The sequence below is a fragment of the Electrophorus electricus genome, chromosome 4 (assembly GCF_013358815.1).
Source record: "Electrophorus electricus isolate fEleEle1 chromosome 4, fEleEle1.pri, whole genome shotgun sequence".
Classification (NCBI taxonomy): domain Eukaryota; kingdom Metazoa; phylum Chordata; class Actinopteri; order Gymnotiformes; family Gymnotidae; genus Electrophorus; species Electrophorus electricus.
The window spans coordinates 22456487-22478874 of record NC_049538.1 but is presented as its reverse complement, the minus strand read 5'-3'; the positions used below and the strand labels follow the sequence as shown (position 1 = coordinate 22478874).

Sequence of the window (22388 nt, the reverse complement as noted above, 5' to 3'; positions counted from 1 at the left end):
ACATAGCCTTCCCTTTCTCTGTCTCTTACCCACTCCCCCACAGTTTCATTTGAGTCCTCTTAGACTACTTATACATCCACCGTCTCTGCATCGAATGTTATCTGTACTCTAATGCATCCCTGAATTTCATATGGTTCTCTGTAAATGAAGGCAATTTCGGATGCTAGCAACAAAGCAGTAACTACATGTCAAAGATCACATTTTTCATAAGTGAAATCTCGAAAAGAAGGGAGAAATGCTGCATGAGCTGATGAAGTCTGAGCACTTGCATTTGATCATGCTCACACTAGTCCACAGTTGCACCCTTACCGTCACATCAGTTCAGGGCTTCCCACAACATGATACGGAATACCTCTTGTAAGAAAAATGAGCAACTGACCCTCCCACTCTGACCTTAAGAGTGAAACATATTAGTGACTCTGAGCTCTGTAAGAACAGTTTAATGATAGGGCTTCATGTTACTGACCCTACGCTAGCCATCATTACCTGCTCACAGTGGCTATCCATCAAACACACTCATTATTCATGAGCTAGCAGTGCACACATCTCTCTTTCCAAACACTCTTCTCATTACAACTGAACAGTACACTATGATGATCACATTACTGGTCTAAACACTAGAAAAACACACACACGCACAGACACACACACACACACACAAAACCAGCCATAGTACAATAGCGTGCCATTAATGGTCTGTGTGGCTAGTGGCAAAAGGCACACTAGCACACAGTGTTCAATTGTCTAAAAATATCCATTATGCATCACCAAGTCCTACTGAACGGACTAACCTTTCAGTCTGTTTCTCTCTCTCTCTCACTCTTGCTCTCTTTCATACACACACCCACATGCAAATATTCCTAATCTAAAACCTATGTGGCGAGTGTTGACGATACATATAAAGTTTTAAAGTGTGTTACTCTAACCAAACTAATGGAAATGATCAGTATAATTATCTGCTCCAAAATGACTATACCTATGTGTATGTCTTTTAATTAGACTAAGTAAGAGAAGGGGAGATTAAGTAATGTCAAATTGATGAATTAATGCTGAATTGAAAAGAAAGATCCAAATATATATACAATCCCTAGAGACTGAGGATAGCTATCTCTAAGCCCATACTGAGATGCTAACTGGAATAGATGAAATCAGCTGCTATTTTTAGCCAGCGATGTTCCAGATAATGTGAACATAGCACATCACATTTGTATATTAGCAGCACACACTGGTCTTTGAAGTTATGCCTTGAAATTATGCTATGTGAGTGAGAGTGATATGTGCAAGTACATCGTCATGTACCAGTTCATTGTATCACAGTATATCCCCATCAGCAGCATTTATGTATAGTGGGCAAAAAAAAAAAACTCGCCAGGACCCTGTGATGGGAAATGCACAACAAGGTGATTCCAAAAGAAAACCTATTCTGAAGACTATGCTATACACAAAAATCGACAGGAACGAGCTCTAAATAAAAATCTAAATTTCTCCTCTAGAAGGTAGGAGATAGATTGTATATTGTTACAGAGAGCCTATAACATCTCAGAACTGTCCATATTCCTATCATTATCCAGAACAATACCCTGAATAATTTTTCCAAAATGTAGCTGAAAGTCACTGTTTAGGTTGAAATCACTGTGTAAAATTTTGTCAGCAGATCAAGCAATTGAAACAGATGCAGTTCTTTCTCATATCATAGCCTTTGCAATCTTACATACTTACTTACATTTCTTATCTGACTATGTAGCCATGTTAAATAAACAAAGCTTTTTAAGAAGCCCCAAGTTTGTGTGTGTGCGTGCTGTCACAATTGGCGACAGAATAGGGTTGATGATGATGTGACTGTCAAAGGAACAGACTGTGTAAAGTCCTAGCAGATGGGTCAGGATCCTTAGTGCAGGAGTTCACAATCATATAGGTAGATGCCTCATTTTTTATACTCACCTTCACTTACTGGCATTACAGCTAGTCAGCCAGTCTCCTCTTACAGTAGGTACTGCAGAGCCCATCACATTAATGCCATTGCACAACCCTCAATCACTTTAATAGAGTCTCTCTCTCTCTCTCTCTCTCTCTCTCTCTCTCCTGTCGTACTCTCTCTCTCTCTCTCTCTCTCTCTCTCTCTCTCTCTCTCTCTCTCTCTCTCTCTCTCTCTCTCTCTCTCTCAGTTGCAGCTGTGGCCATCTTTGCACAGCATGTTACATAAAGGTACCTTCACCCCAGGCCTAGGGATGCTTCAACTGGTCAGCAATGGAGAGAGCTACACTCTCTAAAACACCACTCATGCACATTAGGCACTGCCTTCACATTCCCTGCTCAGTGTTTATTGATGGGCTGTGCTGATTAACAAATGAAAGCTTATGGATTTTCCAAAATAAGAGAAAACATCTGAGTGACATAGATCCCTGATTTGAAAGAGACAAATAGTATGTATAAACCACCTGGTTTTCTGTCTGCCTTTGGAATCACTGTACCACTTTGCAGAATTTTGCAGGCAGCCATAAAAAAAAAGGCTGCTCTTGGCTGCAGTTGCAAGAATGCCAATCACCCATTCATTCCTGCTGACCACTAATGCTTTCATTGGCCCCCAGCCCTCATCATAAGCCTTTGAGACGTCATAGGAAAATGAGAATTTTATAGTGATATAGCCATCTGGAGTATGAGTGGGCATAATAGAAGTTAACTGTTCTGGGGTGAAAATAGTAGTCCAGATTTTCTAGCCAACAGCTTTTTAAATCTAAGGAAATCGAAATTTCTGTCCATTAGTCATTATACACACAGAAATAATAAAACTGTACTGTACTGGCTAGCAAAGCAAGGTTACACCAACCAGTATAAGTATGGAAAATTAGTGTTTTATTTGTTTGTGTATTTTAAGAGCCGCTTCATATTTTATTATAAATTATTTGTTCCAGCCACATTAAAACATTTATGTGTGCCTTGCCAAAAACTGTCACGGAACACTTCCCACCCACAAGTCACGTGGTATGGCCCGCCGCGTGCAGGGGGAACCATGTCTGTTTGTGTAACGGCCCGAGTACCGAAGGGCGAGGTGCAGGACGCACAGACTCCTTTGACGTGGACAGACTTTAACATGAAACAAAGACAACATTGGCACTCACACATGACATTAACAGTGAACATTTGCAAACATCTAACAAGCATGAACCTAGACAACCATTTACAAAGACAAACACATCAAAGACCGACAGCACTGCACTCCACGACACGGGTTTATATACACAGACACAACACTAACCCGGTGCAGGTGTGCAGGCATGGTCACAACTAAACAGAGACCCTCCCACTGCACGTGGCGGGCCAAACCACGTGACACGCGGGAGGCGAGCATTTCATGACAGTTTGTAGCCACGCCGTAAGGACAAACCTGCATGAGGTTAATCATAACATGTCTGTCTATTTAAACCCCAGTTATTGTGAGCCTCAGTGTGGGTCATTGTAGTTGTTGATGTAGATGTTGTTCTAAGCATTATTGTTTTTGTAGAGTCTCTGTTACTGTTGTTTAGTCTTTGTCATTGTTATTAATGTTCACGCTGTTAATGTAAGAATGTTCAGCGTTAATGTTTTGTGTGAGTGCCAACGTTGTCTTGTATGTTTTATGTTATTAAATGTCTCTCAACGTCGAGGAGGTCTGTGTGTCCTGTTCTGCACCCTGTGGCACTCGGGCCACCGTTACAAAATCTAATACGTTTTTGCAACATTTGGACTGTATCTGATTAAACTCTAATTGATTAAACTCTTTTGTATTCTCATAGTAACAGATGCTGGTAAAATATTTTGGGAAAAAAAACTTGCATGCTTGCTGTAAGCATTTCAGTACATCTGAAATCAAATGGATATCATCATCACTGTTCATCATTGAACATTCTTCTTTAGAGAAACCTTTATCCAGGTGGTTCCAAACCAACTCACAATGTTGTCACAGTACTGTACAGATCAGCTTCCCTACACCTAATTCAAAATATAAAAGAGCAATACTGCTTGATGATCTGAATAAGATTTTAAAAATCACCTCAGGGAAGCAGCTACTACAGAGCAGTGGGTCAACATGACTGGAGTTAAAAACTCCTGCTCCATATTTAACAGCCAGACACTAGTGTTAGAAGCATCTTATATTGAAAGGCAACAAACAAATAAACAAATAATCAGAGAGAGAGCCATGATGCACTGGTGTATTCATATGTATATATTCCATTGAAAACACTCAGTAACTTTAAGACAGAATCAGGCATGCTTTTGTACAGTTTCATTTCACACTTTATGGTTCTGTCCTGATTTTTTTTTTTTGACAAATACCATTTGTTTCACACTGCTTGGATAAAGTTTATTCCTTTTATGTACCGAGTAAGGTACTGAGTAAGGTACGTAATGCAAATCACAGATTTCATTTTCAAATATCATCTGCTAAACTGTTAATGGAATTATAACACAAACATATTCCTTTTGGTTGTCTAAAGGATTCTGTATTTATTGATAAATTATCCAGTGTAATATTTTACATATGTAACATCCCATATTCCATTCCTTGTTAAATGTTTTAAATGAGTGCAGAACAGGACTATGCTAAGAGCAGTTTTTTCTAATAGGACTTGGCAGGTGTGGGCTCTGCCATATATATATATGGGGGGATTTGGAAGCTCAGCAGAAATTATTTTTGTATCAACACAAATGTATATTTTAGTTGCCAAAAAGGGGAATGGAGGTTAATTGTTTTTGTATCTGTTTAACCCGTTTATTCATTTTATAAAAATGTCTGTATGCTAATTCCTTTTTTTAGTAGTTATGGTGGTCGGTGCTAGCCACAGACAAGGCTACAGCTATAGGGAGCTGTTTTAGTTCGAGCAGCTCAGCTGTGTTGGGCAGTGAGGTGGAGAAGGCAGGGTGGACTGGGGTCTTATTGACATTTTCTCAAAATTATTTATAGGGTAACTTTTTACTGAAGGGCACTGTTTAGAAGGTTACATTACACCTATATAAGCCCTTCATGACAACTGACTTAAACATGAATAACCATTTATAAATGCTTATTGCAACAGGTGTCATCTGTCAAAAAAAATAAAGATGATTTTGTCAACTTTGATGCCATGCTGACATAAAATCTATTTCAAATGACAGATTTACGGTGACATAAGGACGTGTCATAATGCTGGGTAGGCAGACATGGTATGTTATGACAGCTCAGCTCTAGCAAAATTGAACAAATGTGAGAACTTCAAAAAGATGGTCCATAGTATCTCCTGTACTGTCACAACAATGATATGAAAAGTTGCTGTGTAACATGTTTTAGTAATGTTTTGGCAATGAACATTTTTACCCTCATTGTTAAAAAGCTATGTTCAGACATGAAAAAGGATATCCAGACACAACATAAAATATGGAAATAATTGCCTCCAATTTAAAAAAAAAAAAGGAATTTTGTTAGTGTATTTCTTTTAACACTGAAGGATCAGGATCATATATATATACCAAACCATATGCAGCGATTTTACCAAACCACAGGCAGTGGTTAATGATTGTAAGCCATTTATATGAGTTAGTTAATGAATGACCAACATTTTATCAGTCAATCATCAGTAAAGAATCATAGAAAAAAATATGTTGGCAATGTGAAATAAAGTGCTATTTCCAAAATCTAATTACTTAACAAGTTAACATTTAGCTGCCTGGCTAGCTAGTGCATCTAGCTATCAAGTTATGAAAAAATCCCCCAACATAGTTGTTATAATATTTGATGTTATTTTTACCCAGCCACTGTTATGACACATCCTAAAAACTTGTCACTTGACATAATTATGTCATCTTGACAAAAAGCAACTTTGACATTGACAAAAGCAGCTTTTGTTGGAATACAAGCAGCCCTTGTTGGAATAAACCTTTATAAATGTTTATGTATGTCTATGTCAGTTGTCATGAAGATTATCATGCAGCCTTCTAAACAGTGCCCTAAAGTGTTACTTTTATATGGATGTTTCTTAGAGATTTTCACTGTATATAATTCCACTTCATAAATAATGGATAAATAAGCACACTTCTGGTTGCAGTTTATCCTCTGCTACTGTAAGCACTCCAGCAGTTCTGCTCACACAATAAGTCAATTAGTCAGTCTATCAAGATATCAGTCACTTACCTCTGATAGATGAGGCATGGGGTTAAATCCACAGAGGCAGCACACCACATTTTTACACTGAGTGCAGGTATTGTAGTTAGGAGGGTCATTTGTTTCCACATTAAGGGCGACTTTGCAGAGTGGGCAGAGAAGTTGGTTTGTTTTGGCCTTAGCTGTTGCTGACAGTTCAGCAGGATCAGGCCATGCTTCCTGCTTTGCATTAGCAGGTAACAGCTTGGCCAGACCAGGTTCTCCTATTTCCTTTTCTTCTATCTTCTTTTCATTCAGTTTCTTTGAATCCGGAGCTTTAGGTTCTGCAGGAGGCATTTTGGACACGTTTTGAGAAGGAGGCGGTGTAGAACACTTGACAGAAGACTGTGATGCTGTAGAACCTTTACGAGAGGTTGGTGGAGATGCAGCACGCTCATCTTGGACAGCTGATGAGATCAGATTAGATGCAGAGCTAATGATGGAGGTTCCAAATCCCAAAAACCTTCCAGAAACATTAGTCACAGTCTTTGGTGAGGGTGACCGTGACCTGGCTGTCTCAGCCAACTCGCCCAACCCAAACAGCTTTCTACTTGTAGAATCAGATATCTTAGGAGGGGAAGGCTGAGACTTACCACCACCAAATACAAGTCCAGTAAAACCTGAATCCTGCTTTGGACCTTTGCTCTGTGGTGGTGGACCTGATTTGGCAAGTAAGTCTGTACGTTTGGTCAACTCAGGCTGAGATTTTGCAGATTCAGGATTTGTTTCTTGTTGAGGCTCTTTATTCTGTGGGTTCATATCAGACTGCTTTATGCCTGCACTTGTTTCCTGTTGAGGGTTTATAGCTGGGACATCTTTCTTTAATATTGCTGGAATATGGATATTCTTTTCATCTACACATGTAGAAGGATCTGAGGCTTTGGGTTCTGCTAACATGGGTACTGAAGGTAAAGACTGGCTCTCTTTTTCTAAAGATGTTGGCAGAGGTTTCGGAATGGGAGTTCCGGATGGTTCCATTTCTATTTTTTGCTGAATCTTGCAATTCAGGCAAAGCCACTTCTTTACCTGGAATAATATTAAAAATAAAATTAAGGTACTGCATACTTTCTTTGGTTATTTTTTTAATCAGTCTGCTCAACAATCTCAACATCAATGATATCAACGATATATCAACATCAACGATCAATGATAATGTCAATGTTTTTAAATAAAGTCATGATTAAAAATCCCTAGGTAAGGTAATTGTGCTCATTTTCTCCAAGGTTTCTTAGATATAATATTAACCTTTGTAAGGGAACATCAGTTTTATATTACACTACAATTATGTCAGAAATCTTCACTAAATCATTTGATCATTTTGACTGTTATATTCTTAATAATGGATTGCTAGGTAAACTTCAGTCCCAACCTGAAGGTTTAAATTAAGGTTTTAATTAAAAAAAAATTTTCATTGCAGTTTCATTAATGCAAAATTACATGTAAATGGCACACGCATTCTTTTTATTCCAAATTTTCAAACCTTTTCATGATATTCAACGTATAAAAGTGTATGTAGTGTGGGACACTGAGCACAAGCTTATATTCTCACCTTTGTCTGATAAGGCATAGTATCCATCCCACACTGAACACATGCATTATTTTTGCATTCAGTACAAGTGTTGAAATTAGGTGAGTCTTCAGAGCCAATGTTCAGATCCACTTTGCAAATGGGACAGTTAGACTGCCTCGATCTAGGAACTGGTTGCAAAGGTTCAGACAGTTTGGCAGTTTCTGAAGGTGTGCTCTCCTCATCTGATTTCTCATCTGGTTTGACAGATGGTTTGGTGTCTGCAGTAGAAGGCATCTTGAGGGAAGCCTGGGAAGCTGTAGACCCCTTGCGAGAAATTGGTGGTGTTTTGACAGAAGCTTTCTGAGAAGTGGGTGGTGTATCAGTTTTGATAGATGCCTGGGAAACTGTAGAACCCTTACGGGAATGTGGTGATGTTATGGAAGGCTCATCCTGCATAGCTGACATGACACCAGACACAGACTGCTCAGTTACAGTTTTTTGAGGAATTGCAGCCTTTTGATCCTCCATTATAGGCAGCTCTTCAGAAAACTGCTTTATCTGTCCTGGACCATGCTCTACAGCCCATGCAACATGTGTTTCTTCCTTTTGGGATGTTTTGTCTTCCACCTCAGACACTTCCACCTCAGTCTCTTTCACTTGCACTGTATCTGTTTCTGTGATTTCACAAGCATCAGTTGCTGAAATGGGTGTTATGGTTCTTGTTTGTTGTGCTGAAGTTGAAACAATGTCTGGTTGTGTAACTGGAGATCCTTTTGGTTCCAATCCCTTTAATGCTCTCTGTGTTTGACAGTTTAGGCAAAGCCATTCATTAGCCTGTAACATCAGAACAATGACACATCATTGATTACGCTCTTCTTTAAATTGGGAAATTCTCAAGTATACAGTAAGGAGCTGAGTATATTTTAATTCATAATTAATACTCAAATAATCTTGTTAATCTTTGTCATGTATTATTTAAATTAGTATCAAAAAATATTGTCCCAGGATATATAGAGAAGGCAAATGGACAAACATATTACCTCAGTCTGATGAGGAATGGGGTTAAATCCACAGTTGTTACACACAGTGTTCTTGCATTCGGTGCAGGTTTTGTAGTTGGTTGCTTTGTCCAAACCAACATTAAGCTCCATCATACACAGTGGACAAGCCACATGTTGTGCTTTGGAAGGTGCTGCATTACTTGGCGATTCATCTGCAACCATATCCGTTGGGAATGGCTTTTCATCCAGTTTTGTCTTTTCTGCTGAAGTTTTGGTTTCTTCCCCTTGTGGAATTATTTCAGGTCCTACACATTTTAGGTTCTCTTTCTGAGAAATAGGTGGAATTGGTGTGGTCTTCACAAATGTAGAAATTGCAGAGTCAGCAGACTGAGAAGATGGTGGTTGAGAGTGAGTGCCACCAAAGGAACCTGACTCTTCCTTATAAGGTTCAACTTTTGGTAGTGATGCAGATTCAGCAGTGGGGGACTGTGGAGGTGTAGGTTTCTTGGTGTGGATTTCTTCAGCAGGTTTGTCCTCTGGTTCCCCAACCTCTGGTTCCCCAGCCAATTGTGGTAATGTTGGACAAGGTCCTTCTTCAGCCTGCTGAGTTGTCTGTTTAGCCCCAGGTGCTCGTTTTATTTGGCAGTTTAAACATAGCCACTCCACCTGTCAGGAGACAAAAGAGGTTAATTTTCAAAATATAAAAATGTAAATCTGAATACACATATTGATTATTGATTATTGATTACACATTATGGAACAATAAATTACATTACTTCATTTATTATTTTGTTACCTTATTTTTGGCTTTGTATTTTGGTGCATTATGCTATCTTGGATAGATCATTTTGCTGGGATTTTCATTTGGCTTTTTGATTCAGTAATGGTTATTTGTTAAATAAATAAACAAAGAGCTGATTCAGGTATAATGACCAATGTAGCTTCCAAATATCATAAAAAAGAAGATTTGAAAACAGCTTCTGAAGTTCTAGGATGTGAAACCAATGTTCAAAACAGCAAATGTGTAAATTAAATACTGCCATCGATTATAAACCTACAGACTCTCATTCATAATTACAACACTTCAATTTCCAAGGCCTGAAAAACTCTTACAGATGTTAAAGCTTAAAGGCATTTACAGTGAGAATGAAGACTTTCTTAAAAGTATGCAAATGTATGAACATTTTCATAATTGGATTTCCTAAGCAAGTTATATGATGCCTTTGGTCATGTTTTGCTTGTTCAGAGAACAGATGCACGGACCTATAAACAATCTATTGTTAAAATAGTGCGCTCTATTGTCAAGGCTGCCTAATGCAGAACTTTAGAATTTTTGTAGGGTTCATGCACATTTATTGTCATTTGGTGAACAGACATTTGCGCCTGCAACAATGAGGGAGGAGTGGAGCAACATGGGGAGTGACGTTGAGCGGTTAGGTGGCAGACGCATATACTGAGAAGAGCGAATTTTATTATGGGCAAATCCACAGTCGTAATCGTTATAACAGTCGAGGGTCATAGAGACTATGCGCAGAGTGGAAGAACACATGACTAACTAAATGAAACAAAACACGATGAAAAAAGGGGGATCAGGCTACACCAAAGACACAAGCAACGATAAGAACCACTAACAAATACAAACAGGCAGCGAATGACACGAGGTAAGAATTACAAACGAAGGCTGGGACTATCAAACAAGGCATGGATTACAATAACCAGCAAACGCACAGGTAACAAGGCAGAGTTTAAATGCATGTACTAATAAGATTTAAATAGACACAGGTGCAATTCATGAGGGGCGGAGAAAATGAAACTAAAGAACGGAACCACAAGCAGGAAGTAAATTAAAACAAAGACACGAGACAGGGAAACCACGGAGACAGGGACTTGGAGGGGCCAACCATGACAGGTTTGAACACACTTTTAGCAAGAAAATACTATAAGGACTTCTCCAATTTCTCATATTATTTTGACCACGAACATCACAATAAAAATATATCTTCCAATTATGAACTAAAAACATTGTTTTTCTTTTTTTTTCCAAACATTGTTTTTTATCACTTTTTGTAAGGAAAAACAATTCTATTGTGACTATTAAATGTGAATTAGACAGTTGCCATTATATATAGAAAATCATATATGTAAATTACATAAATATTAATTTTATTCACATCACAGTGAACAGCAAATAATAATATCTGACATTCTGGGTGAGACAGAAGAGCAAGGCACAAGTGATAGGAGCAAGTTGGTTAATTAAACCTGAAACTAAGAAAAAAAAAAGGGAGGAGGCACAGGCTGACTACAGTGTGGCAGAAGACGTCTGTTAGACACGGCCAAGCTTTAGTCTCTGAAGGAGTTGAATGCGAATCGCTTAAGACTGGGACCTGTGGGATTAAACAGGGCTGAGTGAATGAGGGATAGGTGTGAGTGATTAGTCATCAGTATTTTGGTTACTGAGACTGGTAATGTAATGGTGTACTGTGTTGTGATCTGGAATGTGATTGGTTTGTGTGTGGGTGTTGCCCTGGCTCCAAGTCTGCCTGGGTGCCTAGCAGAGCATGACATGATAAAAATGATACACAATATCATAATTATTGTTTAATGATTATTATTGTATTTATGTTGTTAACAATACATATTATTGTAAAAAGAAGAGATTATTATTATAATAGTTATAATAATAATAATTATTATTATTATCATTATTATTATTTTGATGTGGGGACTCTGTACTTCTCTTACAAGTGTGTGTGTTTCTGAATGTCATGACAAAACTGACATTGCACTGTATTGCTGAATTATGTTTAGCTTTTAAAGGGAATGAGAGAAGTTAATCTGCCTGCATATTGCAGGCCTAACCACACCCGTTGAGCATGTATTCTGTCAAACCAAACCTCTTTTTGTAATTGCGCCACTTTGTGCCGGATTAGTGTCTCTGCTGCAGGTCCTGAAAATAGCAAACAGCATTTCTGCTTCGCCCACATGTGCCTGTATCACAGTCTTATGCCTTATTTCTACACTTGCGCTGGGTACACTAAAATAGAGCTAAGTGTCTATTATGATATTTAAACCTTTTAAAATCCTTCAGAATGATGCAGAAAAACCATCCATTTTAAGGAGCAACCACTAATCAACTACAGATAAGACAACAACATCAAAAACATGGTTTTCAAGAGCGGGGTACATGATCTGTTAAATTGTAACTGTGATACTGTAGTCGGCAACTGCTCTACATGTGTGGTTGATAAATTTATTAATACACCAACTAAAATGACTAGCAAGAAGGGACCTATTGTTATTAACCATTCATCCTCCTGCATTATGGCAGAAGTTCTCTATTGTATCTCAAAAAACTAAATAAGCTTTATATTGGAGAATGTATTAGAAGGCTTCCTGATTGTTAATTAAACAACTTCATACCATCAGAATTAAGGATTTGTTGTTTCCAGTGGTAAGGTATTTTAATGCTAATGAACATTGCAGTAATGATATGTTTGTATTGTCAGCTTTTGTTATGGCAGGAAATTAGGAAATTTAAGGAATAAAAACTGATCTACAATTTCTATATTATAGAAACACACAGAATGAATGGTTTAAATAGCTTTGAACATAAACTGGTTTCACCTCCTAGAACTTCAGAAACACTTGCACATTTTATGAAGGGCCTCTGTCTTCAATATCCTGTTTCTTAAAGCAATTTTAACTAAACATATGTGATATTTAGATTAAATATACATTCTTACTTCAGTTTCATGTGGCATGGGGTGGAATCCGCAGAGATTACACACAGTGTTCTTGCATTCAGTGCAGGTGTTATAGTTGGGCGGATTGTCTTTGAGCTCCGCCTTGCAGAGTGGACAAGCTTTAGGAGACTCTAAAAGAGGTGCATCTTTTTTCACAAGAGAAGGTGACACCTTTGACTGGTCTTCTGTTGTAATCTCTGTCTTTTTCTTTTCTTCCTTAATCTGTACAACAGACCCCTTGGAATCTGTAGACAGTATTGGAATGTCTTTTGAGGATGTCTGAGAAATTACAGAACCTTTACGAGAGGTTGGCGGTGTGGTCGCTGGATCATCCTGAACTGCCGAAGAGATCAGGCTAGATGCAGAGCTTAGAAATGAAGAGCCAAAGCCACGAACCTTCCCAGAAACAGCAGATACAACAGGCTGAGGAGATGGGGATCGAGATCGAGCAAAACCAAAAAACCCTGAGTTATTTTTTGAACGTTCAACTTTTTGTGGTAGAGCAGATTTGGCAAGAGGGGGTTGTTGTGTTGGAACAGGAGTAGATTTCTGAGATGCTACTGAAACCGTCTCATCCTCTGGTTTCACAGTCATGTGTGATTTCTGATCTTTTGCTGTGGCATCTTTTGGAAGACTTGTCTTTTCCTCTGGAGCACCTACAAGTGATGTCTCTCTCTTCTGTGTTGGTGGTGCTGATGGAGGTGCTTTATTAGTGTGTGATTGAAACTGTGAAGGAGGAGAATCTGGTGCTCGCTGCACCTGGCAGTTCAAACACAGCCACTCCTTCACCTGTAGAGCCATAAGAGAGGTTTTGGTTAAAAATAATGAGAAAGTGTCAATTAAGGCATGTATAATTTGATTTAGTCACTAAATTTAGAATGTGGTACAATAAATAGTCTACAACTGCTTGTCTTAAATAAGTGAATATAAGAATTTGCAAAATCCATGTATTTGGGCAAAACCAATTTATTTTGGCCAAAACAAATTTTAATTAATAATTTTATACTTTATAATTAATTATTAGCTCATATCTTGTTACCACCTAGTTTGTTTTAGTCATCCTCTAGTGCTTCACTGACAGTGAGTTTTTGATCACAGGACCACTGCTGGTTGGATTTGATTTCTGGGTTGGGGATCATTTCCAATCCATCTGAGATTTACACATGTAAAACCTTTGTGCACTCCAAGAATCCGGACCAATCTCATATACTTCAGATTAATGGTTTGAGTTGTGTTTGGATGAAGGCATTCACCTGATCCAACAAATATAGTTTTAAGTAAATACAGCCCAATGTTTAACTATATCACATTAAGATTTTACCAATGTGTTTTAATGCCCTGCAAGCTTGTTGTAATCTCAATATATATATATATATATATATATATATATATATATATATATATATATATATATATATATATATATATATATATAAATCACAATTATTATTTTTAATATTTGTCATGCAGTCCTACTCCAAACCCAAAGGTGATATTAGAGGTTTTGTTAGATAGTGGTTAAGGCTGTGCAGAAGGAAGACTTTTAAAACTGTTTCTCACAAAACATTACCAAGAAACTTTAAGAAGCTTAAAGGTTTACAGAAGAGTGCTGCTTTCCCACTGTTGATTATGTAGGCAACTACTGGTTAGCATATTTATGAAACTGATGAAGTAGTTGAACTCCACAACTTTCCACAGAGTGAGACTACAATTAATACTAATGGACTTTCATTTGGAGAAATAAATGGCACAACTCTGCACTTTAGTTGCAGTGAGGTAGCTGAGTTCAGCTATTTAGAGCAGAGATCATAGACAAAATTGTAACATTTATGTTAAATAACTTGTCTTACCTCACTATGTTGTGGCACAGGAGTGAATCCACAAAGGTTGCACACAGTGTTCTTGCATTCAGTGCAGGTATTATAATTTGGTTGATCCTTCTTAAGGTCACCCTTGCAGATTGGACAAATACTGATAGGCGCTGAAAGAGGTGCCTCCTTTTTCACAGAAGTAATGGGAGCATTTGACAACTGGTCTTCTAGTTTTACTTCTAGTCCTCTCTTTTCCTCTTGTTTCTGCAGTACAGATCCCTTTCGAGCAGTAGGTGGTGTTGGAGTATTTTCTGCAGATGTCTGAGAAACTGTGGAAGCTTTACGAGAGGTTGGTGGTGTGGTAGAAGACTCACCCTGAACAGCTGAAGAGATCAAACTTGATGCAGAGCTAAGGAATGAGGAACCAAAGCCAAATACCTTCCCAGAAACAGCAGATACAGCAGGTTGAGGAGATGCTGGTCGAGACCGAGCAGCACCCAAATGGAAACCAAAGAAACCCGACTCCTCCTTCGAAGTTTCAGCCTTTTGTGGTAGAGTAGGTTTGGCAGAAGGTGGTGGTTGTGTTGATGGAACAGGAGTGGATTTCAGAGACTCGGCAGAAACCGGCTTGTCCTCTGGTTTCCCAGTTGCATGTAAAAGATCGTTTTTCACCTTAGCATCTGAAAGACTTGAGCTCTCCTGTGAAGTGCTGGGATCTGGTGAGGGTCTCTTTTGTGTTGGTGATGCTGATGGAGGTGCTTTATTAGTATGTGATTGAAGCTTTGCAGGAGGAGGATCTGGTACTCGCTGCACCTGACAATTCAAACACAGCCACTCCTTCACCTGAAGAGCCATGAAAGAGATTGATAAAAATATTGTGAATTAATTATCAATTAATACGTCTAAACATGCTTACAGATAAAAATAAGATAAATAGATAAAATACATATGATTAGATATTACATTGAACATTGTCATATATTGGAGAATAAAATTAAAATCACATAATATCACATAAAATTATCACATATAAAAATGTTTTAGTAATCTTCTATGAATAGTGAAAATAACTGACATCCAATGAATTCTAAACCAGTTGTAACTTGTTTATCACTTTTCATAATTTTTCATATAAGGCTGATTATTGATGAGTGAGAGGAAAATTTTGAAACTATTATTTAAGATCAACATATATTGCACTCTTTTCCAAAATTAATTGCAATAAGACCAATACATTTCTAACAAAATATTAGAAAATACATTTAGTTATTAGAGTAAAAAAGAGCCAAATTAAATATAAAAATGTGAATGGGTGACAAGTTGCTCAGCAGTAACTGTAAACTGAACAAAACAGAAGATCTCATTACTGTTGAAAGCAATGTTGTGTATTACATTTCTAATTCTGAAACAAAAAAGGCAACATGTCAATGTAATTAGATTTATTCTTATGGGTAAAACTTGATAAAGTATAGTAATAAGTTTAATGATTATGTTAAATAGTTATTTTACCTCTGATTGTTGTGGAATAGGACTGAACCCACAAAGGTTACACACAATTTTTTTACATTGTGTGCAGGAGTTATAGTTAGGTGGGTCCTTCTTGAGGTCCGCCTTGCACAGTGGGCAATCTCTGGGAGGATCTAAGAGAGATGGCTCCTGTTCCATAAGAGAAACTTGTGTCTTTGCCAACTGGTCTTCTGATTTGACTTCAGAATTTTTTCCCTCTTCCTTATGTGCTACAGATCCTTTATGGGAAGAAGGTGGTGTTGGAGAGTTTTTTATGGAACTCTGGGTAAATGTATAGTCCTTATGAGTGGTCGGTGGTGTAGCGGATGATTTATCTTGAACAGCTGAAGAGATGAGATTAGATGCAGAGCTAAAAAAGGAGGAGCTAAAGCCTAGAGCCTTCCCAGAAACAGCAGATTGCTCCTCAGTATGTGGAGCAGATACAGAATGCTGTTTTCCTTCTAGGGTGGTAGAGGGTTTCTGGATCTCTACTGAAGTGAGCTCCTCCTGTGGTTTTCCAGGTTTAGCAGGTTTCTGATTTAGCTCTTTGGCACTTCCTGTCTTTTTCTGTGTAGGATCTGGATTTGAAACCTCCATCTCTGTAGGAGGTTCCTTCATTGCCATTTGTTGCAGCTGTCCTGATGGAGGAGATCCTGGTGCTCGTTGCATCTGGCAGTTCAAACACAGCCACTCCTTCACCTGCACACACACATAAAACATCACTCAATATATTTAATTCTTCAAGAATGAAGACAAGACAAGAAGGATCACCTGTTATAGATAACAGATACGATCAAATTTCGTACAGTACAGTAGCACTTTTTCTTGTAATTTAAGTGAATTGCAGATACAACAGTGCAGTACAGAATTCCAACAAAAACAAGGACAGGGAACAACAAAAATATAAGAAAAAAAAGGAGAAAATTTATTTTTGAATAATTTAGTATGTCCAAGACTTCGTTAGAAAAAATGTACTTATTGTAAAGTTCTAGTAAAGATATTAAGTCAAAACAATATCTGAATGAATAAAATTCAGGGTGGAAAAAGAGAACAGTATCAAGGTCTGCAGAGATAATCGTGACATTTAACTGAATATTTGTTTACCTCAGTTTGATGTGGCATAGTGTTGAATCCACACATATTACACACAGTGGCTTTGCAGAAACTGCAAGTATTGTAATTTGGAGGGTCTTCATTGAATTTGTCTTTGCAGAGTGGACAGAGATTTGGGTGCTTCGATAAATTTTCATCCTCTTTTACAGGAGCAGATGGTGCTTTGGTAGACTGAGCATTTGGTGCATCATTTGCAGGTTTGTTTTCTTCCTGTTTCTGAATATCAGGAGCGTTTGTCTTTGCAGAGGATGCAGGTTTCGGAGGGATTTGCAAAACTGACTCTTTACGAGAAGCAGGTGGTGTTGATTCAGGCTTTACGGCAGTTTGAGATACTGTAGAACCCTTACGGGAAGTCGGTGGTGTTGTTGAGGGCTCATTTTGAACAACTGAAGTGATCAGGTTTGACGCTGAGCTAAATATTGAGGAGCCAAAACCTAGAACCTTCCCAGGAACAGCAGAGACAGAGGGTTGGGAAGATGGTGACTGAGATCGTGGACCACCAAAACCAAAGAAGCTGGACTCCTTTTTTGGAGGCTCAGCTTTTTGTGGGGGTGGAGATTTAGCTGGAGATGGCTGTGATGTTGATATTGAAGTGGGTTCCTGTGACTTTGCAGAAAGGGGATCCTCTACTTTTGCAGGTAGAGAGAGTTTCTGATCTTTGTATGTGGCAACTGTTTGTGGATTTGATTCCTTCTGTAAAGCATCTGGAGCAGAAGTTTCTTTCTTCTGGGGTGAGGCTGGTGGAGGTGCTTTATTAGCCTGTGGCTGTACAGGAGGAGGTCCTGGTACTCTCTGTATCTGGCAGTTTAAACACAACCATTCCTTCACCTGTAGATATAAAACATTTCAGTAGTGAGCTATTCTCAACATTTCTTGTCAACACAGTAACAGTAACATAGCACCAAAAAGTGAATCTATAACACATACAGTGTTTATGCGAATTTAAGGCTGAATTATCTTATTGAAAAAGAGCTTGACTGAAATTTTTTATAGTTATTGTCATTTTACTATAATCAGCATTATAACTCTCAAACCAATATTGGACTAAAATGAAAATTGCACACTGATATCACAAACATGAAATGAGCATATGCTGTCATCAAAACATATTTCAAATGAGACTGATTATCATACTGAGGGCAAACATTTCCAAATATTGTAAAAGGTGATTTATAGCCATTTATATGTATTATTTCTAATGCCAAAGTAGATATGTAATAGTAAAACACAGGAGCATTAAAAAGAAATCAAACCCTGGCCTATACAAATTTGATTAGGAACACTAATGGAATTCAAATGAATATAGGTTTCTTACCTCACTTTGCTGTGGCACTGGGTTAAAGCCACAGAGATTACAAACAGTGCTCTTGCAAAATGTGCATGTGTTGAAATTTGGAGGATCAGTTTTGAATTTCACAGTGCACAGTGGGCAGGCTTTTAGAGGCTCTGATAAACTTTCATCTTTTCTTTCTTGAGCAGATGGTTCATTGATGGATTGAATTTCCGATGTTTTTCTCCTGGCTTTTTTTTCTTGTAGCTGTTGCGTTGAAATTGCGTCCACATTGGAAGGGACTTTTTCAGATGCATCTGAAATTGCAGCTCCCTTGTGAGAAGTAGCCGGTGTTGGAAAAGTCACAGATGTTTCAGAAGTTGGTGCTGTTCTAGAGGATTCATCCTGAACAGCTGAGGAAATGAGATTAGATGCTGAGCTGATGATAGAGGAACTGAAGCCTAAAACCTTCACAGAAACAGCAGAGACAGCAGGCTGAGAAGAACCAAAGAACGCTGACTTGTCTTTATGTGGTTCAGTTTGTGAAACAATAGGCTTTGGAGGTGAAGTGTCCTCTTCTGATCCCTGCTGTAGTGGAGATTTTAGGTCCTGCAACTGAGAGGGGCTTTGTACAGAACATTGACCTTGACCCTCCTCTTGTGGGGCTACTGGTGGAGGTACTTTGATAGGCTGTGGTTGCGTTAGCTGAGGAGGTCCTGATGCCCGCAGCATCTGGCATTGCAGACACAGCCATTGTTTTACCTAAAAAGAAAAAAAAAAAAAAGAGCAAACATTTAAATGATTTTTTTAACCTAATTTCTGATTAGATTTATTACCACATACATTTTCTTACCTCAGTGTGGTCAGGCATTGGGTTAAATCCACACAGGTCACAAACTGTGTTCTTGCACTCAATACAGATATTGTAGTTGGGAGGATCCTTCCTGAGCTCCATCTTGCAGAGTGGGCAGACTTTGGAGAGAGGCTGAATTGGTTCTGTTCCTTTGGTTGTATCTGATTCTGTGATATCCATTAAAATGGATAATGATGGTGCTCTAAGCTTTTCATCATCTGGTTTCTTCTCTTGTAAAGTTTTCTCTTGATTTTGTTCAGTTGGTGGTTTTGTTACATTTATAGGGTTCATCTTAGGAGAGTCCTGGGCAGATGCTTTTTGGGTAGTCAGTGGTGTGGTGGTGGATATATGTGAAACTTCAGATCCCTTACGTGACATGGGTGGTGTTGATAAAGACTTATCAGATGTTTGAGAAACTGTAGAACCCTTACGGGATGGTGGTGGAGTTGTAAAGGGCCCATCCTGAACAGCTGAAGATAACAGATTAGATGCTGAGCTGAGTATGGAGGATCCAAAACCTAAAACCTTCCCCGCAACAGCAGGCTGAGGGGATGTTGGCCGAGATCGTGTACCAAAACTAAAACCTAAAAAGCCTGTTTCCTCCTTTGAATGTGCAGATTTAGAAGGTTCAGATGTTTCATTTTTTGTCTGTTGATCTTTCTCAGGTAGCTCTTCCTTAGGGTGCTCTTTCTGAGTAGCCTGCTTTGTTGCAGGGCTTCCCAAGGGCTGTTTTTTCTCTGGATCATCTTTTTTGCCTTCTGGTTTCTCATTGGCAAGTGCTTTTTTATCTTTGTCTTTAGTTGTAGTGTCTTTCTTTTGCTTTGGAGACGATGGAGGATGTAATTTATTATCCTGTGGTTGATGCTCTACGGGAGAAGGATCTGGTGCTCGCTGCATTTGGCAATTCAAACACACCCATTCCTTTGCCTGTTGGACAATCACAAGTTATAAGTTCCTTTAGGGAGATTATTATATTATTATTATTATTATTACTACTTATATATATATATATATATATATATATGTGTGTGTGTGTGTGTGTGTGTGTGTGTATATGTATGCGTGTGTGTCTTTCTCAGACTCGAGGACACTTTACAGAGCGATATCAGCTTTTACAAACACATTATTTAATTAATTATTTTGTAAAGAAAGTGAATATATACAAGTTAACATTGCAATACATTTGTGCATTTTAGCTCTAGGTTGTAATGCAAGTTGTCTTTAATGTTTAATAAACAAACAACATGCAAATTATACTGCAATACTGTAATAGGTCTATTGAGCCCATATTTAAATAATCATATTATAATAAGTGACATGAATTTAGTATCATGAGAACCTGAAAAGTTGATATTACCAGCTTAGTCCTTTTACCTCTGTTTTGTGTGGAGTTGGATTGAATCCACAGCACAAGCATACAATTGTTTTGCATTCGGTGCATGTGCTGTAGTTGGCAGGGTCTTTTTTAATCTCCACCTTACAGAGTGGACAGTCTTTGGGAAGAGCATGAGGAGACTCCTTCTCTTTCAGTGGCTCTGGCTTGAAAGGGCCTTTTCCCTGATGTATTTTTGTATCTTTTTCCTCTTGTATTGTTTCTTTTTTATTCTGTTCACCCTGTGGTTTAATCTTTTCTGTTTGTCTTTTCTCAGAGTTTTCAGATACTTCAGATTTCTGAGGAACTGCTGAGCCTTTACGGGAGGAATGAGGTGGGGTGGTGATTTCAGTGCAACTTTGAGAGACCAATGAACTCTTCTGAGTGCTTGGTGGGGTGGTGGATGGCTCATCCAGAACAGTTGATGAGATGAGGTTTGATGCTGAGCTAAGGAAAGAGGAGCCAAAGTCTAGGACATTCCCAGCCACAGCAGAGGCAGCAGGCTGGGGGGATTGTGACTGAGTACACACACCACCAATGCCAAAAAAGCCTGAATTTTCTTGGGGGGTTTCATCCTTGAAAGTCTTTGAAGTCTGATTCTGGGACTTTTCAGTGTCTTCTTGAAGTCTAGGCTGCTGCTGAGTAATCTCATTTGCTGTGGGAGTAACAGTCACTTGCTTTTCCCCTGCTGGGATGGATGTGTCCTCTGGTTGTTTGACTGCATGAGCTGTCTGGCCTTTTTGAATGGTTTCATCAGGAATATCTTTCTCCTTCTGAGGATGTTCTGACACAGCACCATCCATTTTTTGAGAGGATGAGTTTGTGGAAATTTTGTTAGCTTGTGATTGAGACAGTACAGATGATGTGTCCGAAGCTCGCTGTGTATGGCAGCTTAGGCAGAGCCACTCCTGTATCTGCAATTAAATTAGCTCATTTAGTTAGAAGCCTTTTATGAACAAATAATGTTTACCTCAAACCATGATCACTTCAGGGATTTTAATGTATTTAACATAAATATTTAACAAAAAATGAAATGTCAGTGAAGAATTTGATACAGGCTGAGATCACAATTGTTATGTGAATTCAGTTATGTCAGCATGCAGCATTACCATGTACTCTACCTGAAATGTAGAAGTGTGTCTTACCTTTGTTTGATGAGGCATGGGATTGAATCCACAGAGGTTGCACACAGTATTTTTGCATTCAGTACAGGTGCTGTAGTTCGACAGGTCTTTTTTGATCTCTGTTTTGCAGAGTAAACAGGTTTGAGGAAGATGCTGGGATGATCTACCAACTGTTCCAGGTTTTATCACTTCCTGACCCCTCTTTGCTTGTGCAGGTGATTTAGGTGGATGTGATGTTTCCATTACATCATGGGAAGGTTCAAATGCTTTGTGGGAAGTAACCGGTGTGGTTGCTGCTGATTCAGTCTTGTGAGGTATATGTGAAACTGATGAACCCTTACGGGAAGTTGGTGGTGTGGTGGATGCATCATCCTGAACAGCAGCTGAGATCAGATTTGATGCACTACTGAGAAAAGAAGAGCCAAAGCCTAGAACCTTCTCTGACACAGCAGACATAGCAGGCTGAGGAGATGGGGATCGAGCTCGAGCACCACCAAAACCGAATCCAAAGAAACCTGAGTCATCCTTAATCTTTGATGCATCCACCTGAGGTTTCTCAGTTTCCTGCTGCTGTGGTTTGTGTACAGGGGGTGTCCCATTGGATGCCTTAGCTTGTTGGTCCTGCAGTTTCTGAATGTCCTTGGCTTTCTTATCTTTCTGTGGAGGTGTTGCTTTAGGAGAAGCTTTCTGTGGTGTTGAAAAGTCACTTTTTCCTGAATGATGCGGTTGCACAGAAGCTTTTTTGGGCAACACTGGAGAATGACCAACAGCCCTTTGTGTCTGACAATTTAGGCAAAGCCATTCTATCAACTGGGGAAAAAAGTTGAAATAGATGAGGAAATATGGTAAATAGCTTCTCATGTGGTTAAATTAACAAGTATTTAAATAAAAGTGAAGATAATTAATCAAAGGAAAATTTTGCACATTC

The 22388-nt window shown here is 38.6% G+C and overlaps 1 protein-coding gene across 4 annotated transcripts in view; it reads right to left on the bottom strand.

The window, feature by feature from the left end:
- Positions 1 to 22388, bottom strand: part of pclob (piccolo presynaptic cytomatrix protein b) — a 59768-nt gene that overhangs the window by 36313 nt on the left and 1067 nt on the right. For all 4 annotated transcript variants that reach the window (XM_035524975.1, XM_035524977.1, XM_035524976.1 and 1 more), the window contains exons 2-12: positions 21482 to 22270; positions 20339 to 21250; positions 18965 to 19891; positions 18157 to 18873; positions 16833 to 17669; positions 15732 to 16427; positions 14262 to 15065; positions 12412 to 13200; positions 8705 to 9331; positions 7704 to 8498; positions 6146 to 7180 (exon numbers count right to left, since the gene is read on the bottom strand). In XM_035524975.1, the coding sequence (XP_035380868.1) occupies positions 6146 to 7180; positions 7704 to 8498; positions 8705 to 9331; positions 12412 to 13200; positions 14262 to 15065; positions 15732 to 16427; positions 16833 to 17669; positions 18157 to 18873; positions 18965 to 19891; positions 20339 to 21250; positions 21482 to 22270 (8928 nt within the window). The remainder of the gene's footprint in view (positions 1 to 6145; positions 7181 to 7703; positions 8499 to 8704; positions 9332 to 12411; positions 13201 to 14261; positions 15066 to 15731; positions 16428 to 16832; positions 17670 to 18156; positions 18874 to 18964; positions 19892 to 20338; positions 21251 to 21481; positions 22271 to 22388) is intronic.